This window comes from Leptosomus discolor, chromosome 15, assembly GCF_034619465.1.
Source record: "Leptosomus discolor isolate bLepDis1 chromosome 15, bLepDis1.hap2, whole genome shotgun sequence".
Lineage (NCBI taxonomy): Eukaryota > Metazoa > Chordata > Aves > Leptosomiformes > Leptosomidae > Leptosomus > Leptosomus discolor.
Genome location: NC_141405.1, coordinates 11,016,569 through 11,038,635, shown reverse-complemented (window position 1 = coordinate 11,038,635; position 22,067 = coordinate 11,016,569). Strand labels below are relative to the sequence as shown.

Sequence of the window (22,067 nt, the reverse complement as noted above, 5' to 3'; positions counted from 1 at the left end):
GGCCAATGACCAGGAATTTGAATGTGTCTAGCTGGAAACATCCAAGCATTTTTAGAAATGACTGCACTCTCGCTCTTGAAAACCAGGTCCCTGAAGAGAGTTTTAAATTGGACACCGCAAATGAAGAAGCCCTGACATCCTTGTATTCCTTTGAGAACATTGATTTAAAAGCTTGACTCAAAAGAGCTTCCCAGTTAAACGCCTGAGTTGGAGCTGAGGGCTTTTTCCTTAATCAGGAGCAGACAAATTAAAATGAACACAGAAGACTGAATTTACACAACAAGTTATTCATTAAAGGAAGGGACAGAAGGGGGTAGGGAAGAGAAAGAGACCACGTGAAAGCAAGAGAGCGCCCACAAAAATGAGCAGACATACAAGTAAGACTATGCTGGGACACTATCAGGAGAGGTGGCAGTAACAGCATGCAAGTGTTATAACAGCCAAGATGATTTTCAGAAGTGATGAATCCTTTCACACCAATCTAAAAGGAACAGCAAATTCTTAGCCCCCCCGAAAAAAATCAGACCTATTTATGCAGTGCTACAAAGGATATCTGAAGGATCTGGTAAATGCATACCAGAGAGTATAAAAATAGTATCTCCTCTAATAGAACAAATGCTTTCAAACAACCTCAGCTGTACAAGAAAAGGATTGCTAGGAGTGGCCGAGGTAGTAGGAGCCTCGCAGCTCCTGTGTCAACTGTTAGCGCAAGTCTGGGTATTTCCAGAGCAGGATGGCACCGTCTGCACTCACACTCACAATGTACTTGTTCCCAGGACAGATCTTGAGACGGGTGATGTTGCCACTGTGGCCCACTCCAATATGAGTCACTGCACCCTCGTTGTAGTCCCACAGTTTCACCAGATGGTCATCACCACCTGCATGGGGCACAAAGCAAGAACAATGATTACACAGAGTTCTGCTGCTTTTTGTTCCCAGATCACAGGCAGGGGAATATTTAGGCATTCATTTGGTTTAGGAAGGGTGGGATACATTGTCTTGGGCCTTATGGCAAAAGCTACTTCTTTTCAACCGAAGTAGAGAATCAATGTCCAGTAGAGTGCTCAGGACCTGCCCCAGCAGATCACAGCGAGCTATGGCCAGCAATTGGTACCAATAATGTACCAACCAGGTGTCAGGTGAAGTCCCTGGTGACTGGAAAAAGGGAAACACTGCACCCATGTTTAAAAAGGGTAGAAAGGAGGACCCTGGAAACTACTGACCTGTCAGCCTTACCTCTGTGCCTGGAAAGATCATGGAACAGATCCTCCCAGAAGCTCTGCTAAGGCACATGCAGGACAGGGAGGTGATTCGGGACAGCCAGCACAGCTTCACCAAGGGCAAGTCCTGCCTGACCAACCTAGTGGCCTTCTATGATGGAGTGACTACATCAGTGGACAAGGGAAGAGCTACTGATGTTGTCTATCTGGACTTCTGTAAGGCCTTTGACACGGTCCCCCACAACATCCTTCTCTCTAAATTGGCAAGATACGGATTTGAAGAGTGGACTGTTCAGCGGATAAGGAATTGGTTGGATGGTCGCATCCAGAGGGTAGTGGTCAACAGCTCGATGTCCAGATGGAGGTTGGTGACTAGTGGCGTCCCTTATGGGTCTGTACTGGGACCAGTGCTGTTTAATATCTTCATCAATGATATAGACAGTGGGATCGAGTGCACCCTCAGCAAGTTTGTGGGTGATACCAAGCTGAGTGGTGCGGTTGAGATGCTGGAGGGAAGGGAGGCCGTCCAGTGGGACCAGGACTAGCTGGAGAGGTGGGCCCATGTGAACCTCATGAGGTTCAACAAGGCCAAGGACAGGGTCCCGCACCTGGGTTGTGGCAGTCCCCAGTACCAACACAGGCTGGGGGACAAGTTGATCGAGGGCAGCCCTGCCAAGAAGGGCTTGGGGGTGCTGGTGGACAAAAAGCTGGACATGAGCCGGCAAGTGCGCTTGCAGCCCAGGAGGTCAGCTGTATCCTGGGCTGCATCAAAAGCAGCGTGGCCAGCAGGTCGAGGGAGGGGATTCTCCCCTGCTGCTCCACTCTGGTGAGACCCCACCTGCAGTGCTGCATCCAGCTTGGGGGCCCCCAGCACAAGAAAGACATGGATGTGCTCAAGTGGGTCCAGAGGAGACCACAAAGATGATCGGGGGGCTGGAGCACCTCCCCTGTGAGGACAGGCTGAGAGAGTTGGGGTTGTTCAGCCTGGAGAAGAGAAGGCTCTAGGAAGACGTTCCAGTACTGAAAGGGGGCTACAGGAAATGTGGGGAGAGTCTCTTTATCAGGGAGTGTAGTGGTAGGATGAGGGGTAACAGTTTCAAAATGAAAGAGGGAGATTTAGATTAGATATTAGGAAGAAATTCTTCACTATGAGGGTGGTGAGACACTGGCACAGATGCCCAGAGAGATGGCCCCTCCCTGGCGGTGTTCAAGGACAGGCTGGATGGGGCTTAGAGAAACCTGGTCTGGTGGAAGATGTCCCAGCCCACAGCAGGAGGTTGGAACTATAGGACCTTCAAAGGTCCCTTCCAACCCAAACTGTGATTCTAATATGATTGTGATTCTAATAATATTGACCGTCTTCAAAAGGCTCTTAACCAACATTCGTTTAACCAGGTTAATCTGAAACAACTGGTGCTGCCACCAAATCTGTGGTTTTTAACTATAGCCAAGATCTGCAATACCATGGCTCCTCTGTGCTTGTGCCAGGCTCCCAGAAGGGATGTCACAGTGGTAGGGAGCATGTGAGCCTGAGGCTAGATGGAGCCTGGAGTCATTCCCGCTCGCAAACCAACAGATACTGCCAGGCTTCGAGTAGGGCGCTTGAACAAACCATTCAAGTGCACTGTGAACACCACTGAACTGAATGAGGAGCAGGGCAAGGTGAAACCCTGTAGTCTTTCTTCCTTTGGAGACATCTGAACCTTGTCTTCACCTTTAAACTACATCTTGCAAGACTGAACCATAGTATCTTCCAAGTCTGAACTACAGCCTTTTCCTCAGTATTTTTCTTCAGTGATTCATTTTATTTTCCCCTTTACGATCCATTCTTTCATTTTTTTCATACTTCACTGAGATCCCTGGTTCGTTGCCTTCCTTTTCCTGCTCTTAATATGACCTCCTCTTGCCTAGTTTCATCCACCCACTCACCTGTGACAAAGTACGCCCCATCTGATGTGATGTCCATCCCATTGACGGAACCTGATACAGATCCTTCCACTTCTCTGATTGCAGAGCCATCAAATACTTCCCAGTACCGAATCTAGAGAGCAGACCAGAGAAGAGAGCTCAGTTCTGTGTGAACAGCACACAGATTTCAGCCCTGTAACACAATCTTATATGGGGGTTCAGGAGCTTCATCACATAACAAGCCCCCGACTTTGTGTTTTGGAATTCCTTCAAACAGAATTCCTGCAGCTTTGCTTACCCTTCTGTCTGTTCCACTGGTGATTATCTGGTACTCTTCAGGATGGTAACACACACATTTGAACAACGTGTTGGCTAGAACCATTTGTCTTCTTATAAAACGCCTGCAAAACGCCTCCCAAAACAGGATAGAGCAATAGGGTCAAAAAATGAACTTTGACTGCCTGAACTATCTCGGCCTGTGCTGTACATCTGATCTCTCTTTCTACTCGGATATTTTCAGGTATTGGCCTGAGTTCAGGGTTTCATGAAGCCTGTTAGGGTCATCAGTTCTGCTCCCCATCACAGCTGCCTTGTAAGACTTTTGACATGCTGTTAGATTAAATGAAATTTTTTAATCCAGAATGTTCTCTAGGTGCTATTCACTATGCAAAAATTTCCTTACCCTTACCTGCAGATCTGCAATAGCTTGACGAGATTCATCAAGTCCTGAAAAATGGAGCTAGTGGGAAACAGGAAATCACCTGCTCCACCCCCTTGGCCGAGCAGGATCCAATACAAAAAAAACAACTTGAGACAAATGTTTGTTTAAACTTTTCTGAAATGTTTCTAGCATTGGAGGTTCTACATTCCCTGACTTGATTGTTCTTTCTAGTATTTTTTATTTCCTAATGCTCTTTTTCCCCTCCTACACACCATGTGGTCTCCCAAACAGGGCACAGTGACCCAACACAGACATTACCAGCACTTAAAGTGCTGTTGCCTTACACGATATCCCAGATGATGCACGTTCCATCAAGGCTGGCTGTGACACACTCTCGGTCGTCCTTCTTAATCTTGATGCAGGACACAGCAGATACGTGCTCCTTCAGAACTTCGCCCAGTTTGTGAGTCCTCTCACCGATCTCCCAGACCCTCACCTGAAAAGCAGCAACAAACATCTACTCTTGTACCACCTGGTCCTGACTGAGCTCAGGAAGATGCCTACAGCTTTCCTGAACTCTTCTTTTTTCTTATAACACATACAGGAACTCAATCTCAACAGACTGTCTCTGTTTTCCTGTGGGTTATTCATGCAGCTGACTCATAAAACTGAACTGAGCTCTTGAGAGTGTAATCCACTTGGTTCAGGAATTCCTGACCATTAACCCCAGACCTTGTTTTTGCCGAGCTCCCACTCTCCCATGCTTCAGTTTACTCATCTCTTGATCAGGAAAAAGCATCTAGTCCATACAGTCTATATTTCCAGCAGTGCTTTAAAGATGAAAGAAATGGAATATAAAAAAGCTACCTGCTATTTGTGCTACATATAATGCCAGTAAGCAAACACAAACCAGCTCTTTAAATCTTTGATGTGAAATATGTGCCTGAGAGCACCTCTTTTCCCAGTGGTGGTAACAGCAAAAATCTTTCTGCTTTGAGGACTTGATCCTTCACACCTTGCATTTACTGTCCCACTGGAGCCAAACCTCGTATCTATTGGCTTTTACATTCTGCTAAGGTCAAATCCTAGCGAAAATGTAGAAATTTAGACACTGACATCAAAAGCAGAGAGCTGACCTTCCACATTTTCAGGACTCATGCCGAGTTACCTATAGAATCTGGATGTCCAATTCCCACTTGCTGAATGATCAGAGAATCCAGACCCCTTAAGCAATCCTGAAAGTCACAGCTTTCAGATGATTGATTTGGACAGAACCATTAGCATTTCAGAACACCTTTTTTTTTGTGTTCCGAATGAATACTGCAAGGGCTCCCCTGCAGTTTTCATTTCTACTTAACCAACCTTTAGCTTTAATTCTGTAGCGGCTGTCTTTTTCCATTCAGAGATCAACTAACCAGAGCCTGTGCCACTCTGTGTGTGTTGATACAGAATCTAGGTCCTCTTCTGCATCCTCTAGCGCTAATCATCCAAGGTACTTAACTGTTCTTTTATCAGGGAAGGGTTGAAGTGGCTCATCATCTCTGATGTCTTTATGCAGTGACACAAGGCAGTGCTGCCGTTACTGCTCTATAGGAGAGCTGAGGTGCAGAATGATTCAGAAAGATGATTCAATGATCAGAATGTTAGCCTGAGATTTGGAAGGCCTAAGTTCAATTCCTCACTCTTCAAGACTTCCCATGCAATCTCCAGCACGGCACACTGTATACTTGAGATCAGGGTACACAAACAAAGCACAGAGCAATTAAATAGCAGTCAGGAATCCATCCACAATTAAACGTCTGGTTCTGAGTGCTTGCCAGAGTGCAGAGAGGAAGTCCATAGCAAGGCCAGAAACTGAACATGAGCCTTCCAAGTCTAATTATTTCTTTTTAATATAAATAAACCCCCTGTGTTTAAATTATTTAAACATTAGGAGAGTAATGTCACTTTTTCAGATTCAAAAAGGCCACAACCATATGAAGTGCATGGAGTAGCCAAAGTACATCGTTTTGTACAGCTGGAAAAAAATTGTTGAACTGCACAGGTGTGATGCCTACAACATATTTTCTGATTTTTATTGTTATTCCTATTGGAATGTTTCCATAATTGTACTAGAAACTGAGTTATTATTAGTCTTTTATTAACACCATCAGCTAAACCAGTCAGTAACATCCCAGGAAATGAGGCAGTTATCCCATAGACACACTTTAGTGATATAAAGTGAACTTTGTGCTAGGAAATGAATTTGTGCAGGTCAATTTGCACAGGACTAAGACTTCCAAAGCAATGGCAGAAAGAAAATCTGTGCTGAAGCACAGTTCGATGGAGGCCTGCAAACAATGGCTAACACAGATAAGCCAAATATAGGGGAGAGACAAATGAACAAAAAGGATTAAGAGCACATTCTGCATTAGAAGGATTTCCAAGACTAGCATGCCAGAAGAAACCGGGGCATTGTTTTACATTATGCCCTCTGGGAGCAAGAGATTTGCATATATCAAGGGCTCGTATTTTCGAACTCAGTCCATTGCTCAAGTGAAAGCTAAGAATAGCTCACTTTCTGACTAAGCAGTTACAGACAGTCCGCAGGCCCTGTGAGGAGAGCACAAAGCTGCGCGAGGTTTTTAAGCAAAAATTACCTGCCCTTCACCTCCTCCACTAATGATCCGTTTACAGTCACTTGTAGCAGCAATTGCTGTCACTCCCAAGCTATGGGCATGGTCAATCACATACTTTAGCCGTCCAGTCTCTGGCATGAAGGCGCGGATTTTCCCATCATTCCAAGCTGATGAATAAAAAGAAACAGACTACCCAGGTGCACAGACTTTCCTTATATTATCGTCTCTCTTGCCTTTCCAAATGAACCCATTTCCTAATTAAGTTTCCTTATAAGGCCCACCCTGTTAGATTACCAGTATACATGTGAAAACTACTGTACTGTAGATGAGCCTGCAGAGCTATAGCCCCAAATAAACTACTTAATTCCTTTTTGGCTCTGGCTATGGGCAAATTGGTTTGGTAATAATGGGGGGACCGCAGCAGTTCCTGTGCAAGCAATTTGCATACAGCAATGGGTAGCAGGGTTTATGCAAAAGGCAGTCTACATACATCACAGGTTAATCTGTTGCATAAAACAAGGTTAATATTTTAGAATTAGGTCTTTTGAGTAACACTGAACTGAGTTCTGAATTGCTGGAATTCACTTCCAAAGTAAGGTCTCAAAACCTTGCCTTCCCCATACGCCAGGATACCGGGGCCCATGAGCAAAGTTCATCGGACCAGCTGCAAGCAAAGAGGCCTTTGGGTCAAGCAATGAACTGCATCTAAACCTATTCCCAATTTAAACCTCTCTTCACTCTAACATACTGATGTTTATTAATTTGGCAACACTTAAGGACTGGACTCAACCATGGGTCTGGACTGACCATTACCTGAAATGATGCTCTTGCCATCCCTCATAAACTCTATGGCATGGCAGGTCATGTTGGGGACGACGATTCGTAGCAGTTCCCTGTTTTCTGGGGTGTGCCACACCCGAATATCATTTTTGGAGCAGGTAGCGAACAAGTCAGAAATTCCCCTGGAGAATTCAGAGGAGAGCCAACGAGGACTGGCACACAGAAGAGATTTATTTCTTTGTCAGATCTTAAATCATCCTTCAAAGCTTACCTGTTTCTAACATGCAACTGTAATCTTCCCAACAGGGATCACTGTGGTTAAGACAAAGGCCTTTTCCATAGGATCACAATTCTCACATAAAATCCCCCTGGTTTGGTTTACATTCAAAGATTCACTTTAAGAAACAGTTAAAGTGAAACTAAAAGAATTCTTTCTACTTCAGGTGAAGTTGTGACATTTATTTGCCATATTCAATCTCTAAACAACTTCACGTGTTGTATATAAGAGACACAAAAGCGGGTGCAGAGGTGCTGACTGCCCAGATTTAACATCAGGGACTAACAGCAGCCTCATATTGTGAAGATGTCATTTTTTATCTTGCTTACTGGATGATTCCTATTCAACATCGCCGAAGGCAATAGAAATGATGGCAAAAGCCTGTTTGTAATATACTTGTTATACATGTTTGAGTAAAAAAAGACCTTCAGCATTTCAAAAGCTGTGGGAGTGAATGCTTTGAAACAAGCTCTGATCCATACATCCTAGGGATACGACAGAAAGCGAAATCTAGAAAGGTACCACAAGCTTTTGTTCAACATCACTATCAATGCCTGGAAAGATGAACCAGGACAGAGAAAACTGGCACAACTGAAGCGTGGCCCCTTTCAAGCCCAGCTTGCGCGGGTGCTTTATAAAGCAGGGTAACATCAGCAATTCAAGGATTTGGAAATAAGCCAGAACAGGGAAATTACACTTGTATTTTCCAATCAGTGATAATCTCTGTTCAAGAGCAGGTAACAGATAAAAGGTTTAAACATATATGCAAGGATGTAGTCCTGTAGTCCTTACAATCATCACTAAATCCAGCTCATCCAGATGCCTCTGTGACACAGATGCACCAGTCAGGTCTATTAGCATCAGATTACCCTAAAGCTCCAAATGATTTACTCATTAAATTAGAAGGATGCAGATTTTTCAGGCTGTGACAAGCAGGGAGGAGGGCATCTTACATTGTGCACTTTGCTGTACCTTGGTAAGATTTGATCCTTTGTGCTGTGTCGAGAAGCCATGCAGTAACAATACACCAAAAATAAAAAACTTTCCTTGGGATCAAACTCCCATTCTCTATCGGAGAGGAAACAACCAACACATCGTGTTTTTTTTTTTTTTTTTAAATAAAGTGCCACGATCCTACTATGCAGGAAGAGGGAATGTGTGCTGCCTGTTCACGAGACAAGAGCAGACAGAAGACACACCAGCACACCCAGCATCTCTCGTACCAAGCCTAGAATTTAATACAACATTTGGCAATAATATTGTCAAACATGAAAACAAAAGTGAGGCTGAGAGACCCCAAAAGCCTCTTTTAACAGCTCTGTTAGTCAGGTTTCAGCTGAGGGTAGAAAAGCAGACACCTCTACAAGCTCTAGCTGCACCAGGGTACACAAAAGCAGACTTTCAGGATTCACACTGCTGTCAGACTCAGAGGCCCGAGTCTCATAGCACAAACCCTAGGAGAAAAGGGGGAGGTTGCCATCCCTGCCGTTACCCAAGCACAAATCATTCTAGCCTTTTTATTTAGAATTCTTCCTGTGGAGCAATGATTTTTCCAACTCTCAAGCTGAACTGCTGCCTTCCATCAGCCTGGCATTTCACTGGTAGGTTACAGTACAGATCATCCTGTAAGGATGTTAACGGGCTTTGGGTTCCTCCTGGTTAGAAGGTGTTTACAGAGGTATCTTGACCCTCCTGGAAGCTTACTCAAACTTCTTTACCAGCCAAAAGCATCCCAGCCAGTTATACTCACAAAGGAAAAACGATGTCGTGGACAGCTTCGTTATGACAGGCAGCAATCAGCTCCTCTTTAAAGGCAGTGTAGTTAATTCGATAAATCTGGCACTCATTTGTCCCTACAAAGAACTGGTGACCCTGACCTCTACATGTCAGGGAAGTGACTGCACCTTGAACTTGAATTTTCCTGTTAAGAGAAAGCAGAGGTTTGGCCTGACATTGACCTCAAGGTACTTATTTTCCAGCTTCCCTTTTCCCCTGACTTTATAGAGACCTGACTTCCCTGCTTCCCTAAAAAGCTCCATATTAGGTTGTGATATCAATATGCAAGAACGTGGTCAGGACTGACATTTCATTCCCAGTCACATGCTAATACTTCACATGATCTTGCCGGTCCCCCCGGCTACTCTGCCAGGGCTTGCAAAGGCAATACGTTGGAGACTTTGTTTTCTGGGCCTAAGGTAACAGCATCTTTGTTGATATTCTTGATCAAGTGCACTTAAATATCCCAAATTCAAGAACATTTCCAGACAGTTTTGATCTTTTGGGAATACGTTCAATTGTACAAAGCTAAGCTTGCAGAACTGCACGCTGAAGTTAGCTACTCAAACAATGCAAAATGAATAGCCGTGAGCCAAATTTTCAAATCACATAAGGGGAAATGACGCCTGCAGCTTTCTATTTGTTATGCAGAAAAAAAGCCTTGCATGTACGCCAGCACTTCCAGACATGTGCCTATAAAATTAGCAGAGCCCTCCTTTACAATCCCATGTCCTAAACAACCCCCCTTTTTTTTTTTTTTGGATGGCCAATACTACTCTTTCTCAGCTCGCATAAATAAGTCTAATTTTACTGACTGCAACAGACCTGTCTCACTTTGCATCAATTTAGGATCTGACTCCTAATGCCTAAAAGGAAACAGTGGTCATTTAAAATGAACGATGAGTAGGGCAATTCAATTCTGTGCAAATGCATGCAGTAATTGTCAGTCTGCTTCAATTTCATTACGCTGGAACCATACTGTCTGCAGGATTGAAAACCTGAGATTTATTTGGATTATGCCTTCACATAGAAATGATTGGTTCTTATTCAGTGACCCTTTGGGGGAGGTGTCACCCCTACCCTCCCGATTCTCCCATCTACAAACTCACTTCATTACTTTGTAGTTTGAGGCTTTACAGAGAGCTACAATCCCTCCTCCGGTGCCGACTATTAAATCTCCTGTCTTCAGCAAAAGCAAAGCTGTGACTCCCTAGGAGAAAACAGGATTAAAACACAATTGGACGGATGCAGAATCTCTTTATTGCTGCAGCCATGCTGAATAGCCCAATGGAGTCTCTATCATGCTCCTGATGGCGGTGCTTATGTCACTCAAATATGGCTTTATCAGTGTTCTTTGACTGACCTAGGCTAAAGAGTGACTCTCTGGAGGTAGAAGGGAGAAAAGAGTTACTAATTATAGGGTATATGAACTTCTACAGTATGAGGAGCAAGTAAATAGCATCATCATGGATCCTTCAGAGCAGCTGGGACCACATATGAGCCTACATATCCTTACCTCATTCCAGCAAGAAATGCGTACATTTTGTATTAGTACCCCCACTTTTCCTTCCACTGATTCTTCATCTATCAGACATGAAAATAACAGAGGATAAAACTCAGCCTAAGTGTCCTTTCCTACAGCTGCTTTTAGGACAGATCCTCTGTGTCCCAGGCCTCTCTCCCTATCAGAAAGATGCAATCCCATCTCCCACCTATTAGTAATAAAACACATTTGTCACAGAAAAGCTTTGAAAATTAGTCAGCCCATCATCAACATGGGTTTCTGCTATCTACTAAGATAAGTAGATCAACAGGAGATCAGTCATTAGAAAAAGGAGAAATGGTTTTCCATGGATAAAGTACCAGACTACAGTAAAAAAACCCAAACCAACCAACCAAACGAAATGAGCAAACAAAACCAGTCCTTAGCCTCGCCACAAAATTTCAAGTATAAGAAAAGTCAGTCTCTGCAACAGTTCTGCTACCTATGAAGTAATATTACTCTTCTCTATACAAGACAACAGATTAATTCTTGGAAATCTGAGAGACCCCGACATAGGCTGCAAGAGGGGTGAAACTACTTCTGTGGGGTTAAATCCTGATATTCTTACTCAGAAAAATACCTCTGCTAGCTTGGGGGAACATACCCATGAGTGAAATGGAAAGGAAAAAAACCCCCAAAATAAAGGAGCTTCATGCCATCAAAACTTGGACTGAAAACTAAGCTCTGTCACGAAGCAAGTGGGTACAGGAGGCACAGGCCAGCTGGTAGCAGCTCCAGGCTCCCCGGGACTTGTGAGGAGCTTGTTGAGCTTGACATTTTAGGTTGCAATATAGACTCCAGCAACATTTGCCACTACCGAGGTTAACAAGCAGCTTTGCCAATTGTTGTGGTGGTACCAGTGGTTTCACAATATTACACTTTTTTTTCCTTTAAGCCCAAGTTCATAGAGTCATTATGTGAAAACAACCATTTCTGTTTGGTGGAGTTTTTTTCTGGGAAAAAGAGAGTGTCTCTAGCATTTAGTGTTGTGAAAGCACGAAGAAGTGAATTCTCAAAGAATAATAACCAAGAGGTAAATCAGAATAATTCTGCATTTAATCTTTAGGAAGAAATCACTGTCACATGCTTGGCTTGTGATTTTTGGGCAAATACAGGTGTCAGCACTTTATGAGGGGGTTTGACATCTATGCAGCACCACCCAGCATTCCTGTTCTTTTCAAGTATTAATCTGGCCTAACCCCAGTAAATTTTCAGGGTTAAATATTTTCAGAGTGTTTAAAAGAATGAAAGCCAGAAAGTGTTGACTTTCTGTGTGGAAAGGACTGAAGCTCTAAGGAAGGTGAGAGAGCAAGTGAAGACAGAAGAGAAACCAAAATGGACATCTGAGCTATTTAGACCCAGAAAGGATGTTGCAAAAGCCACAGACAAGGTCTGATGAATTTGGAAAAATGACTTTGGTTCAATTATCCAACCAACTAGAAGCAATTGATTGTTTTTAAAGTCTTGCTTATACTTTTTTGAAGAAAAAAAAATTAAAATCACCGTTTACGTAACTGGGCATTCCAGTGCTGGCATTCCAAGCAGCCTTGCACCCACCTACGCATCAGCTTCAGGATCAAAAAAATGTGGATTGCAGAAAAAAAAAATGAAAGAAAAAAAATAATCTTGATTTGTAAGGTAATTGCACTGGATTTCTTCATTAGTCTGTCCCTGCCAGCAGCACATCCACAGTCTGCTGTAGTATCAGGACCGATCACTGTGAAAAACACAACCTCCAGAGAGGATTTTATGCCATACTATCACAACACTACCAGGCAGGAAGCCAGGATTCATGCAAATATTCTTAGCAAAAGCATGAGAACAAAGGGATTCTTTTTGATTAGAAATATGATCCACAAGCAGAACTGTTTCTGAACAATGTTTTAAAAAAATTTCCTATGAAGAGTTGGCAGCATTTTGCGAATCCTCTGTTATCACAAGCCCATCAACTGTCTTTTGATCTACTGCTTTGCAGGTTTTCCTGTCAAAGACTTCCACCTCAAATGCCCTTTGGCTTTAGCATTATGGCAGGTGGTGGCATTAGAAATCAAACCTATGACTATGTAGTTTATCTGATTACAGCTCCCTGCTACTTGCTGATAAATAAGAATTTTTGCAGCACTGCCAAGACTGCTTTGATTTTTCTGAGGTATTCTCTTCAGTTCTTCAATTTGAGAGGGAAGCAGGTACTACTAAGACAAAAAGAACCCACCAAAAACCTTAAAGTGTCCAGGATTCATTGCCAGGCTCTCAAAATCGTCAGAGTTTGATTTCAACCTTAACTTGATAATTGTGCTTCTTTCTTGTCCAGTCTGTTCTTTGAATCACCACGAGTAAACAGATTTGTAAGTGGCACTTGTTTACTCACGAAGTCAAGGTGTTCGTGTTAACGATGCGAGGAATACTCCATTTTATATACTGCCAGACCTCTTGTAGATGAAATGCAGAGTCTAGTGTAGGAGGTTAAAAATATCACCATTCATTATTTACTACTTACAAAAAGAAACCACTGCTTTGAAGTATGATTACAAACAAAAATACCAGAAAAAATCCAGCCTGCCTATTCCCTTCCCTGCAGGGGTACTTGCTCCTTGTCCCATTCTGATCTCTTGCAAAGCTCTTGAGCGCCCTGTGAACTCTTCCAGCACACCTCCTTTCAACGTTTGGTTTTGGTTTTATACAATGCAAATCACTCCAGCTATTTCTGAAAATGCATTTGCAATCAGACATCCCACTTTGCAGCTTACAGCTCCTCAAGCCTGCGACAGGGTTAAAAATTAATTTTGCTGTTTATTCCAGTGTTTATAGACATTACAGAAACGCACTTAAACTTAATTCCATGTAGATGGAAAACAAGTTGCTTTATCACACCAGTGAACTATTCTGCCACTCCTCTTCAAAACAGAAACACAGAAATCTTCAGATCGTGTCTACATAATAAACACATTCATATATATCTAAAGGCAAAGTTCCTTTAAGACGGACCAAACATTTTCAATAAACATCTCCTCACCCAAGCAGTATCTAAACTCTTTCTTTAAAGATACACTTGCCGTGGGGTGGCTGTGGATTCCAGGTTGAGAGTGGCATGGTGTGCCACTGGCTCATTATTCCCTGCTGAACAAGGTTTGCAGAGATACAGGATAATGTTTGGTCATGAAGACGCATCTTTTCAGATAGAATTGCAACCAAGTGATGAAAACTGTTCCATGGGGACAGAGGCCCGGACAGCTCCACCACTGGATGCTGCATGGCCAACCTCCCTCCTTGCCAGGAGGCAGGGAAATGCCCCGATAGGAAAGGCAGCGCATGTCCCAAAAGCCAGGCTTTGGAGCAGTTGTGGCTACCACGAAACAGCATGGCTCGCTTCTGAAACAAGCGATAGGGCATGGCTAGAGAGGTGAGAATTTTTGTTGCAAGTACTAATACATAGTGCATTTTCAAGAAAGAGAGAAAAGATGTCTTGAGAAATACACACAGCTCTGCGGGGGGAGGGAATAAAAATCAACCCTTTTAGGGTTAGCAATGTGATGTACTAAACTGTGTGGAAACAAGGATGCAAATACTTTTGTTTTGATAAATGCTGTGGGTTTGATTTGAAAAAAAACATCTGCAAAATACCTCTTCTGGCACTGAAGGTTACGCTGCAATTGGAAATTTCTGCCATAAAACATTAGATCCTGCGTGTGTTCAGTGAGGACTTGTTGACAGTCTAGTGACAAGGTATTATTTGTATGCGGAGATGTGCAATGGGTGGGTGGAAAGGGAATCACAGCACGGAGCTAGGGAGGAAGAAATGGAAAGTATGAAAGTGGATCTGACAGTAGCTGGAGACAAAAATGTAGCAGTACCTTCTCACTGACTGCAGCAGTAGAGGTTTGCCTTGATGGATTTCCCATTTGAGGCATTTGGGAACTGCATTGGTAAGAGTGAGGGAAGAGAGCAGAGAGGACGTAAGCAAAGACGGGAAGGGGGGATAGGGTTGAGCGCGTGCCTGATTGAAAAGCCCGTTTTTGAACAGAAATGTCCGTTCTAAACAACAGAATAAAGGAGGAGATTGGAGGAACTGCTTGTTATTTCTGTCCAATGTGAATGTCTCCTTCTCCCACAACGACCAGCGGAATATCTCAAGTAGCTGACATTAATAACGGTAACAAAGTTTAAGTCAGATTAATGCCTATCGGCTCTGGTCTCATCCACAAGGCTGGCAGGCAGCTATGATGAGATCCACTTCTGGATCTTCTCTTCTCCCTAGCATCTTGGCAGTCTCTTGCACTGTCAAAGATCCAGTTTTCCTTCAGCTTTTCACTACCAGAACCTTTGTCAGCTGAAGCTCATGATGCTCCAAAGGTCTCTGTCACAAACTGCAGTTCCTATGGATTTGCCTTATGATAAACCCCCTCACAGTACGGATTGGACTGTGGTCTGGCTTTGAGCCTCTGCTTTCATCTAGGAGGTCCTAGGCCCTCTTTCAACCCCCAAATTGCAGGGCATCTTGCTAACAACCCTATTGGATTGCTTCTTTAGCAATGGTCTTAGAAATATTGTTTCAAATGTGTTTGGCACCTTTCCTTCACCCCTGAAGGGAAGGGAGTTCAGGACCTTGTGCGGCTTCAACCAGGTACTCTAGGCAAGGTAAACGTACTGCTAGATGTAGAAGGACTCAAAGTATGCAAGCATTTGAAAGGGGAGGTGATATTCAATCATGAAGACCTTGGCATAAGAGAGAGAAGAGATCGGCCAGGACATGGGCACTGTGTGGATGCAAAACCCTGCAGGGTGACTGCTGGAAGACCAACTTAACAGTGCAGGTGTACCTACCAGAGATCTAACACGCCTTCAGCTAACTTACGATTTCTGTCAGGGAAACAAAATCCATAGTCTTGTCACTTAACACACGCACAGAATTAAGTTACTCACATTCCTACCATGCAAGTGGGAAAAAATGAGCAATAACTTCTCTGATCTTCTGGAATAGATAAACACTGAAACATATTTCAAAGAATTCAGTGTCTCCAAGTTATCCCAGAGATGTGGGCATGCATTTGTAACACAAGAAACACTACCTTTTGAATGGGCACGTATGTGGTTTGTCGGTACAAGCACAGTTTAGGAGGTTTGGAGAAACAAGTCCGTAGCGGCTTTTTCTTTGGGGTTTACTGCTATATTTTTCTTACAGTTCTCGTTAGTCTTGTGTTTATTCTCAGCTAAGATCTGCTTCTTTCTAGGGCAGCTTCCCCATGGCATCCCTAACAGTACGTTTGGTACTTCCATCTGCACTGCTTCCTTTGCTGCTCACCGATTTTCATGGTTGCGCATAGAATCACAAAATACATTCAACCTTATGCAAGAAAGTTTTTCAGGGAACTGTTTGAATTCCTTAGGTATCATGCCCTCCACTGGGTATAACCTGAGAAGCTACAAGAAGTCCTTTATAGGAACAAATAAAGAGAAATCAAGAGCAAGTGTGCTAGCTGGTGCTGGTTGTTTACCATTACAGCTCCCTGCATGCAGAATTCTTGTACAACAAAAGGCCAAAAGCTCCTTATTTGGGAGATACTCCTGTCTCAGGATCCTCATATTATGACCCATGAGTCCCAATTATAGACATAAAAAACTAAGTTAAAAGAACTTTGGGGTTATGAAGTCAAGCACTCACAAGCTAAAAAGCAATAGAATCAATGTACCCTGTGCAACCTTGTTTTGTCCCAGTTGTGCACAGGCATTATAATAAACTATTTAATTGTATTTATTTGTATTTAATTGTATTATCTACGCTACCTCTGTCTCATCAGTGGCAGAATCAGAACTCAAAAAGACGACCTCCTGAAGGGAAGGGGGAGGAATGGTACGTGGAACAAATCTAAGGGGTTGGGTTTTTTCTAAGAGCAATGGTAGTGTTTTGAAGTTTTTCCAGTGGCAAACAGTGGTCTTGGAAAATTTCAGCCCAGACAATTTAATGAGTCTGTAAGATCTGAATACAGGACCTCACAGCAGTAAGTGTGGGAAAGCCTCTCAAATGAGCACTTCTACCGGTCTTCCTAGGAATGTCCTCTGTCTCACTCCAGCTAGTATGTCCCTAACACTATCTCCCCAACTCGGGAACTACTCCATTTTTATGCTTATTTTTCACTTTTTATGACTTTACCAGATGTAGTGTAAGAGAGAGTCCATGGGATGATACATGAGATTCAGGTAAAACCCAAATTCTGAGCCAAATGAAACTGAACAAAGCCAAGCTACTGGTGTCAGACTGCAGGATCAAGATTGAGACACTCACAAAGAACTAACAGCAGAGAAAAAAAAGTGAGTCTGTGTATCAACCTTGTAAAGGTTCTGCTGGAGGTTGCCCTACTTTCAGTTACTAACAAAGAGGAGGATAAGGAAAAAATCCAAATTACAGAGCTGCTACTCACCGAGCTAAACTTTTCCTTCTGGGGCCCATAGTCAGTCATCAGCTTGTTGTTTGTATTCACTTTCAGGACATCACCACTTGATGTGCCAACATAAAAATAATTATCATCATCTGCCATCTATAGGAAATCATGAAAAAAAAGAGAAGATGGTCCAGATAGCGAGACGCTTGTCCCAAGCCCAGTACTGGGCTGTATAAATAGCTTTATTTCAGTGTATTGCCAAGATTTAATCTGAGGGGATACAGCCAACGTTTTCATCCTGTCACACTCAAAGATCTGTAACACTGCTGAATGCAAGACATTTTCTAACGAAATCTGGATAATATTTTGAAGCAAAAGTGGGATTCTCTGGGTGCTAGAGCCTGTGACTAAAATACATGCTGCTTCTCTTCCGAAGCATTCAAAACACTCTTTCCAAGGATAAAGAAACTGTGGGAGACCATCTGCCATGAGCCAACACTGAGCAGCTTCACTGCCATCATGCAGTTGTAATTGGCATTTTAGCATTACTATAAAAGTTCATGGTTTTTCTCTAGTCTGTAGAGAGTTTCTTAGTTTAGCCAACTAATTTGGGCTGAAACTTACCTTAACACATATAGTCACTCTTCTCAGTTGCCCTGTCTGGCATTCTGTTGGGTGGATTTTCCTGTTTGCTAGATCCAATTCCCATACTCGAATGGTCCCACTGTAAGAACAAATACAGTGGTATCAAATCCGTATATGCAGAAACATCCAAGTTTTTTTCATTACCAGAAGAATTAAAAAGCTTTTACAACGCTATTATTCTGAAATTTTAATGAGGAGGAAAAGAACAATATCAGAGAGGCCAGAAGTAAGTCTCTGTCTTTTCCGCTGTTTCTTACAGTAACTTTTTCTGGGTAAATCAAAAATCTGAAGAGGTTCAGCAAAAGCCTATACAAGGATTATGAAGGGGTATGTAACAACCTTGACATTTCATTTCCCAAAGAGACATGCACTGTGGAAATGTTAATTCCTTTCCACTGTTTTCTAGCACAATGTCATTGACAACATAGGAGCCAATATAAAATCTTTACAGGCAGTCACCCTTCCATTTAACAGAGTGTTCAAATTGCAAAGACCGGCACTCGTAAGCGCAACCGTAGCCAAGACATCCAAAGCCTTCCCCGAATTAAAGGGAGCTGCAGGTCCTCCACACGTTTAAATGTCAGGCCAGGTATATGGGGGCTGTCTCAAAACCACGCAAAATGTGACTTTTTCTACCAACTTTTGTTACAAGCCAGTGACCAATTGTACATCACATCTGGTGAGGGCAGGAGATGATCCAACGACCTGCAAGATATCATTGTTTCTACATTAATTAACCATTGTTCAGAGCCACTCATTGAGTGCTCTTCTTGTGTAAACACTGGCAACTAAATATTTTAAACACTGCATGGGGAATGCTGAGTACAAAATCCTGCTATCAGGAACAGAAGTGACGCATGCAGGTCCCTGTGTGCTGCTTTGAAAACATATTGTTACATGTAGAACAAGCAGAAATGCCTTAAAGGGACAAGCTGATGGATATTTGTGGGTCCATTCAGAGCAAAAGAAAAAACACAGGCCCCCAGTTGCTCACGCTTCCTTGTGTTTAAGTAAAGACTCTCTGTAAAAGGAAATAGGTCCCAGGGTTCTTTCCCTCATTTCTCTCATCTAAATAAAACCTTACTTTCCAGCAGTAACGAACATCTCATCTCTGCAGTTGGAGCACACCACGACGGTCGCACTCCCGGCGCTGCATGCCGAGGCAGGGCTCCCACAGACAGCCTCTCTCTTACTAACGTGCCACACAACCACACTGCGGGAGAAGGAGGGGCTTTAATAGCTTCGCTTTTTGACATTACTGAAAAAAAAATTACTTAAAACCAAAAGCAAGACGAAACCTATTTTCCTGCAGTCTGTTCCCACCAGGATACACGAGAGAAGTCACTTTGTAGAGATTTTAACCTTATCGCAAATGCGTGGGACCACAGCTTCCACCCCCTGCTCCTAAAGCAAGGGTAGGTGTATTTTTCGGATTCCTTCTGCTGATCAAGACTCAAATCATATCTTAGGCCACTTGTAAAATCTGATTTAAAATAACTTTTTATTCCACCCTGACTTGTCTGTGTGTCGAAGCAAGCCCTCAGCAAAATGTATACTTCTTCAGGCCATGTGCTGAGCCAGCTAACTGTGCGGGCTCCAGAAGGTTTCTGGGTGATGACACCAGCTTAAGAACTAGCTGCTCCCCTCACCTTTCCCCGTAACCTGCACTCTGCCCATGGTACCCCCCCGGCTTCCATCGGACAGAGCTGGATCACTGAGACATGAAGCAGTGGAAAGAGCTGGACTGGCAGGAGGGGGAGGAGCGAGTGCTGCCCCAGAGCATCTTTCAGCCCTACGACTTGTCGGAAATGATGGGCCAAGCAGTGGAAATCATTACCTGCCGTCATCCTGGCCTCCCAGTGACACGAGATAAAGGCTGTTTGGAGAAAACGCTAGTCCTTCAACTCTACCCTTATGAAGTGACAGCCGAGCAAGTAACTCCTTCCTCTGGAAATCCCACAGAATGATGTCTGCCTGCGGTGCAAAGCAGAAGGGGTCAAAGCCAAAGCACTAGAGAGAACACACAGGATTAGGTATAAAAACTTTTCTCTGGCAGAAAGGCTGTTAGGAACCCAGCCCGAGGTTAGCATCTGTCCAGCCCAGGGCTTCACCAACACAAAACCGCTTCAGATCAGGTGCTGTAAGCAGCATTATTCCAGCTTACCGGTGAGTAGCTTTACTTCATTTCAGAATCAAAATTTACCCTGAGACACTGGGTATTTTACTCGGATTTCAAAATACTGAAAACACTAATACTTCATTCCTTCCAGGTGTCTCAGGGTGTTTTCAAATAGGCAAAAATAAAGCCATAAGGAACTTCAGAGGTCTAAAAATGCAGGTAGGTACCTGTCAAGGGCTTTTGAAAGCCCTAAGCAGCTCTGGAGCTCAGGTACCACTTTAAATACAACACCATTTATTAACTAAAGTCTAATGAGATTGAAGCTGCCACATGTGCACAACACTGGATAAAAAGGACTTTTAATTCTATTAAGAGTCCCCTCTATCTAGTTATCCCAATCCTAGGGGGAAAGCTTAATACTTTACAAAAACATAAAGGTACATCCAGCAATGGACTAGCCACAATTTCCCATTCCCTGCAACACCTTCCCACTGTAGGCATTTGTTTTTCAACAAAAGAAAAAATAAACAAAAGGTGTTCCCACCACTGGCAAGCCAACTCCAATTTCTTTCGTCAATATTAAGCAGTTAAAAATAGAGCCTTATCCACCTTGAATCCCATGAAAGTGACTTGTCCAGAAGCAACGTGCTCCCCGTTCCTGGACACGACGACACAGGAGACATTATCGGTGTGACCCCGCAAGAAAGTCTGTTTCTTAGTGTCCAGCTCTTGAACAACCACAGTGCATCCCAGGGGATAGAGAACGTGCTCCTTATCAGGGTGGCAGATCAGGCCACGGGGTACATGCCCTGCAAGAGAAAGGAGTGAAGGATCTGCTGGCTCTTAACAGCTCGGGGGCTGCAGGCAAAGTCTCTCCCCTTGCCTGCAGCACGCAGTCCCCAGAGCAGGCTGACATCTCCCCAACACCTCCGTGCTGCCGGCCTCGCTCGTCCCTGAGGGGATCTGGCCTGTTCCCCAAGGTTTATCTCACAAGGAGGGCAAAACCAAGAACTTTCCAGTTTCCCCCAAAGCCATTCAGCAGAACAACCCCAGCTAAAACTCCAGGGTCACCTTTACACGTTTTGGACCTTCCGGCAGCTACCAGGAGATTTAACTGGCCCAGAGCTCTGAGCCCTTCAGCACAGAGGGCTCTCCAGGAGCACCTGCTGATTTATGGAGGCCACGTCACCAGTCCACAATGCCATGACCTGCCTCAAAATAGCTGCAAAGCCACAAATTTCTCGAGAAGGCAGTCGGCTGAAGAAGCTCCGGTGCCCAGCCCTGGGTCACAGGAGTGTTTACGACAGTATTTTGTGCAACCTCAGCCGGTTTTATTTTAAAATGAAACGCTTCTTATTCTAGCAAGCTGAGTGATTAGAAAAAAATAAGTAATCCTGCTATTCTGTCAAACTTTTCTTGCTCTGACTTCATGTCTGTCTCTCGGGATGCCGGGCACAGGGAGAACGAGGAGGTGGGAAGGGGCAGGAGGGACTCCACGCACCCGCTGCTCCCGGCCCACCCCACAGCACCACGGGCCCAGCTGAGACCCACAGCTGCCCCACAGCTGCCCCTGCCATGCCCTCCCCTGCCCTCAACCCACCCGCTGGCAGCCCCCAACCCACAGCTGCCCCCACACCACCCCCGCCCCCCGCTGCCTCCTGCCCGCAATGCCCCAGACACCCCCCCACTGGCCCTACGGTGCCCCAGACCCCCTCAGTTGCCCCCGCCATACCCCAGACCCCCTCAGTTGCTCCCGCCGCGCCCCAGACCCCCTCAGTTGCCCCCACTGTACCCAAGACCCCCTCAGTTGCCCCCGCCGTACCCCAGACCCCCTCAGTTGCCCTCCCCGATGCCTCAGACCCCCTCAGTTGCCCCCACTGTACCCAAGACCCCCTCAGCTACCCCCGCTGTGCTCCAGACCCCACCAGTTGCCCTCTGCTGTGCCCCAGACCCCCCAGTTGCCCCCTCCGTCCCACAGACATACGCCCCTCCACTGGCCTTATGATGTCCCAGACCCGCCCCCCCCCCCCCCCCCCCCCAGTTACCCCCCCGTACCCCAGACCCCCCGGCGCCCCCCGTCCGCAGCACCGTTGAAGCCGATCACCGCCCGCAGCTCCAGCTCGCCCACTGCCGCCTCCGCCAT

The 22,067-nt window shown here is 44.5% G+C and overlaps 1 protein-coding gene across 1 annotated transcript; it reads right to left on the bottom strand.

Moving 5' to 3' along the window:
• Positions 1-702: 702 nt before the first annotated feature.
• On the bottom strand, positions 703-22,067 carry LOC104351545 (cilia- and flagella-associated protein 52). Its single transcript, XM_086473703.1, has 14 exons — positions 22,013-22,067; positions 20,534-20,733; positions 19,643-19,779; positions 18,890-19,018; positions 17,785-17,884; positions 17,200-17,316; positions 10,350-10,450; positions 9,215-9,385; positions 7,221-7,369; positions 6,429-6,574; positions 4,134-4,285; positions 3,427-3,529; positions 3,150-3,261; positions 703-878 (listed from the first exon to the last, which is right to left on the bottom strand). Exons 1-14 carry the CDS (start codon positions 22,065-22,067, stop codon positions 703-705), a joined length of 1,848 nt encoding a protein of 615 aa, XP_086329829.1.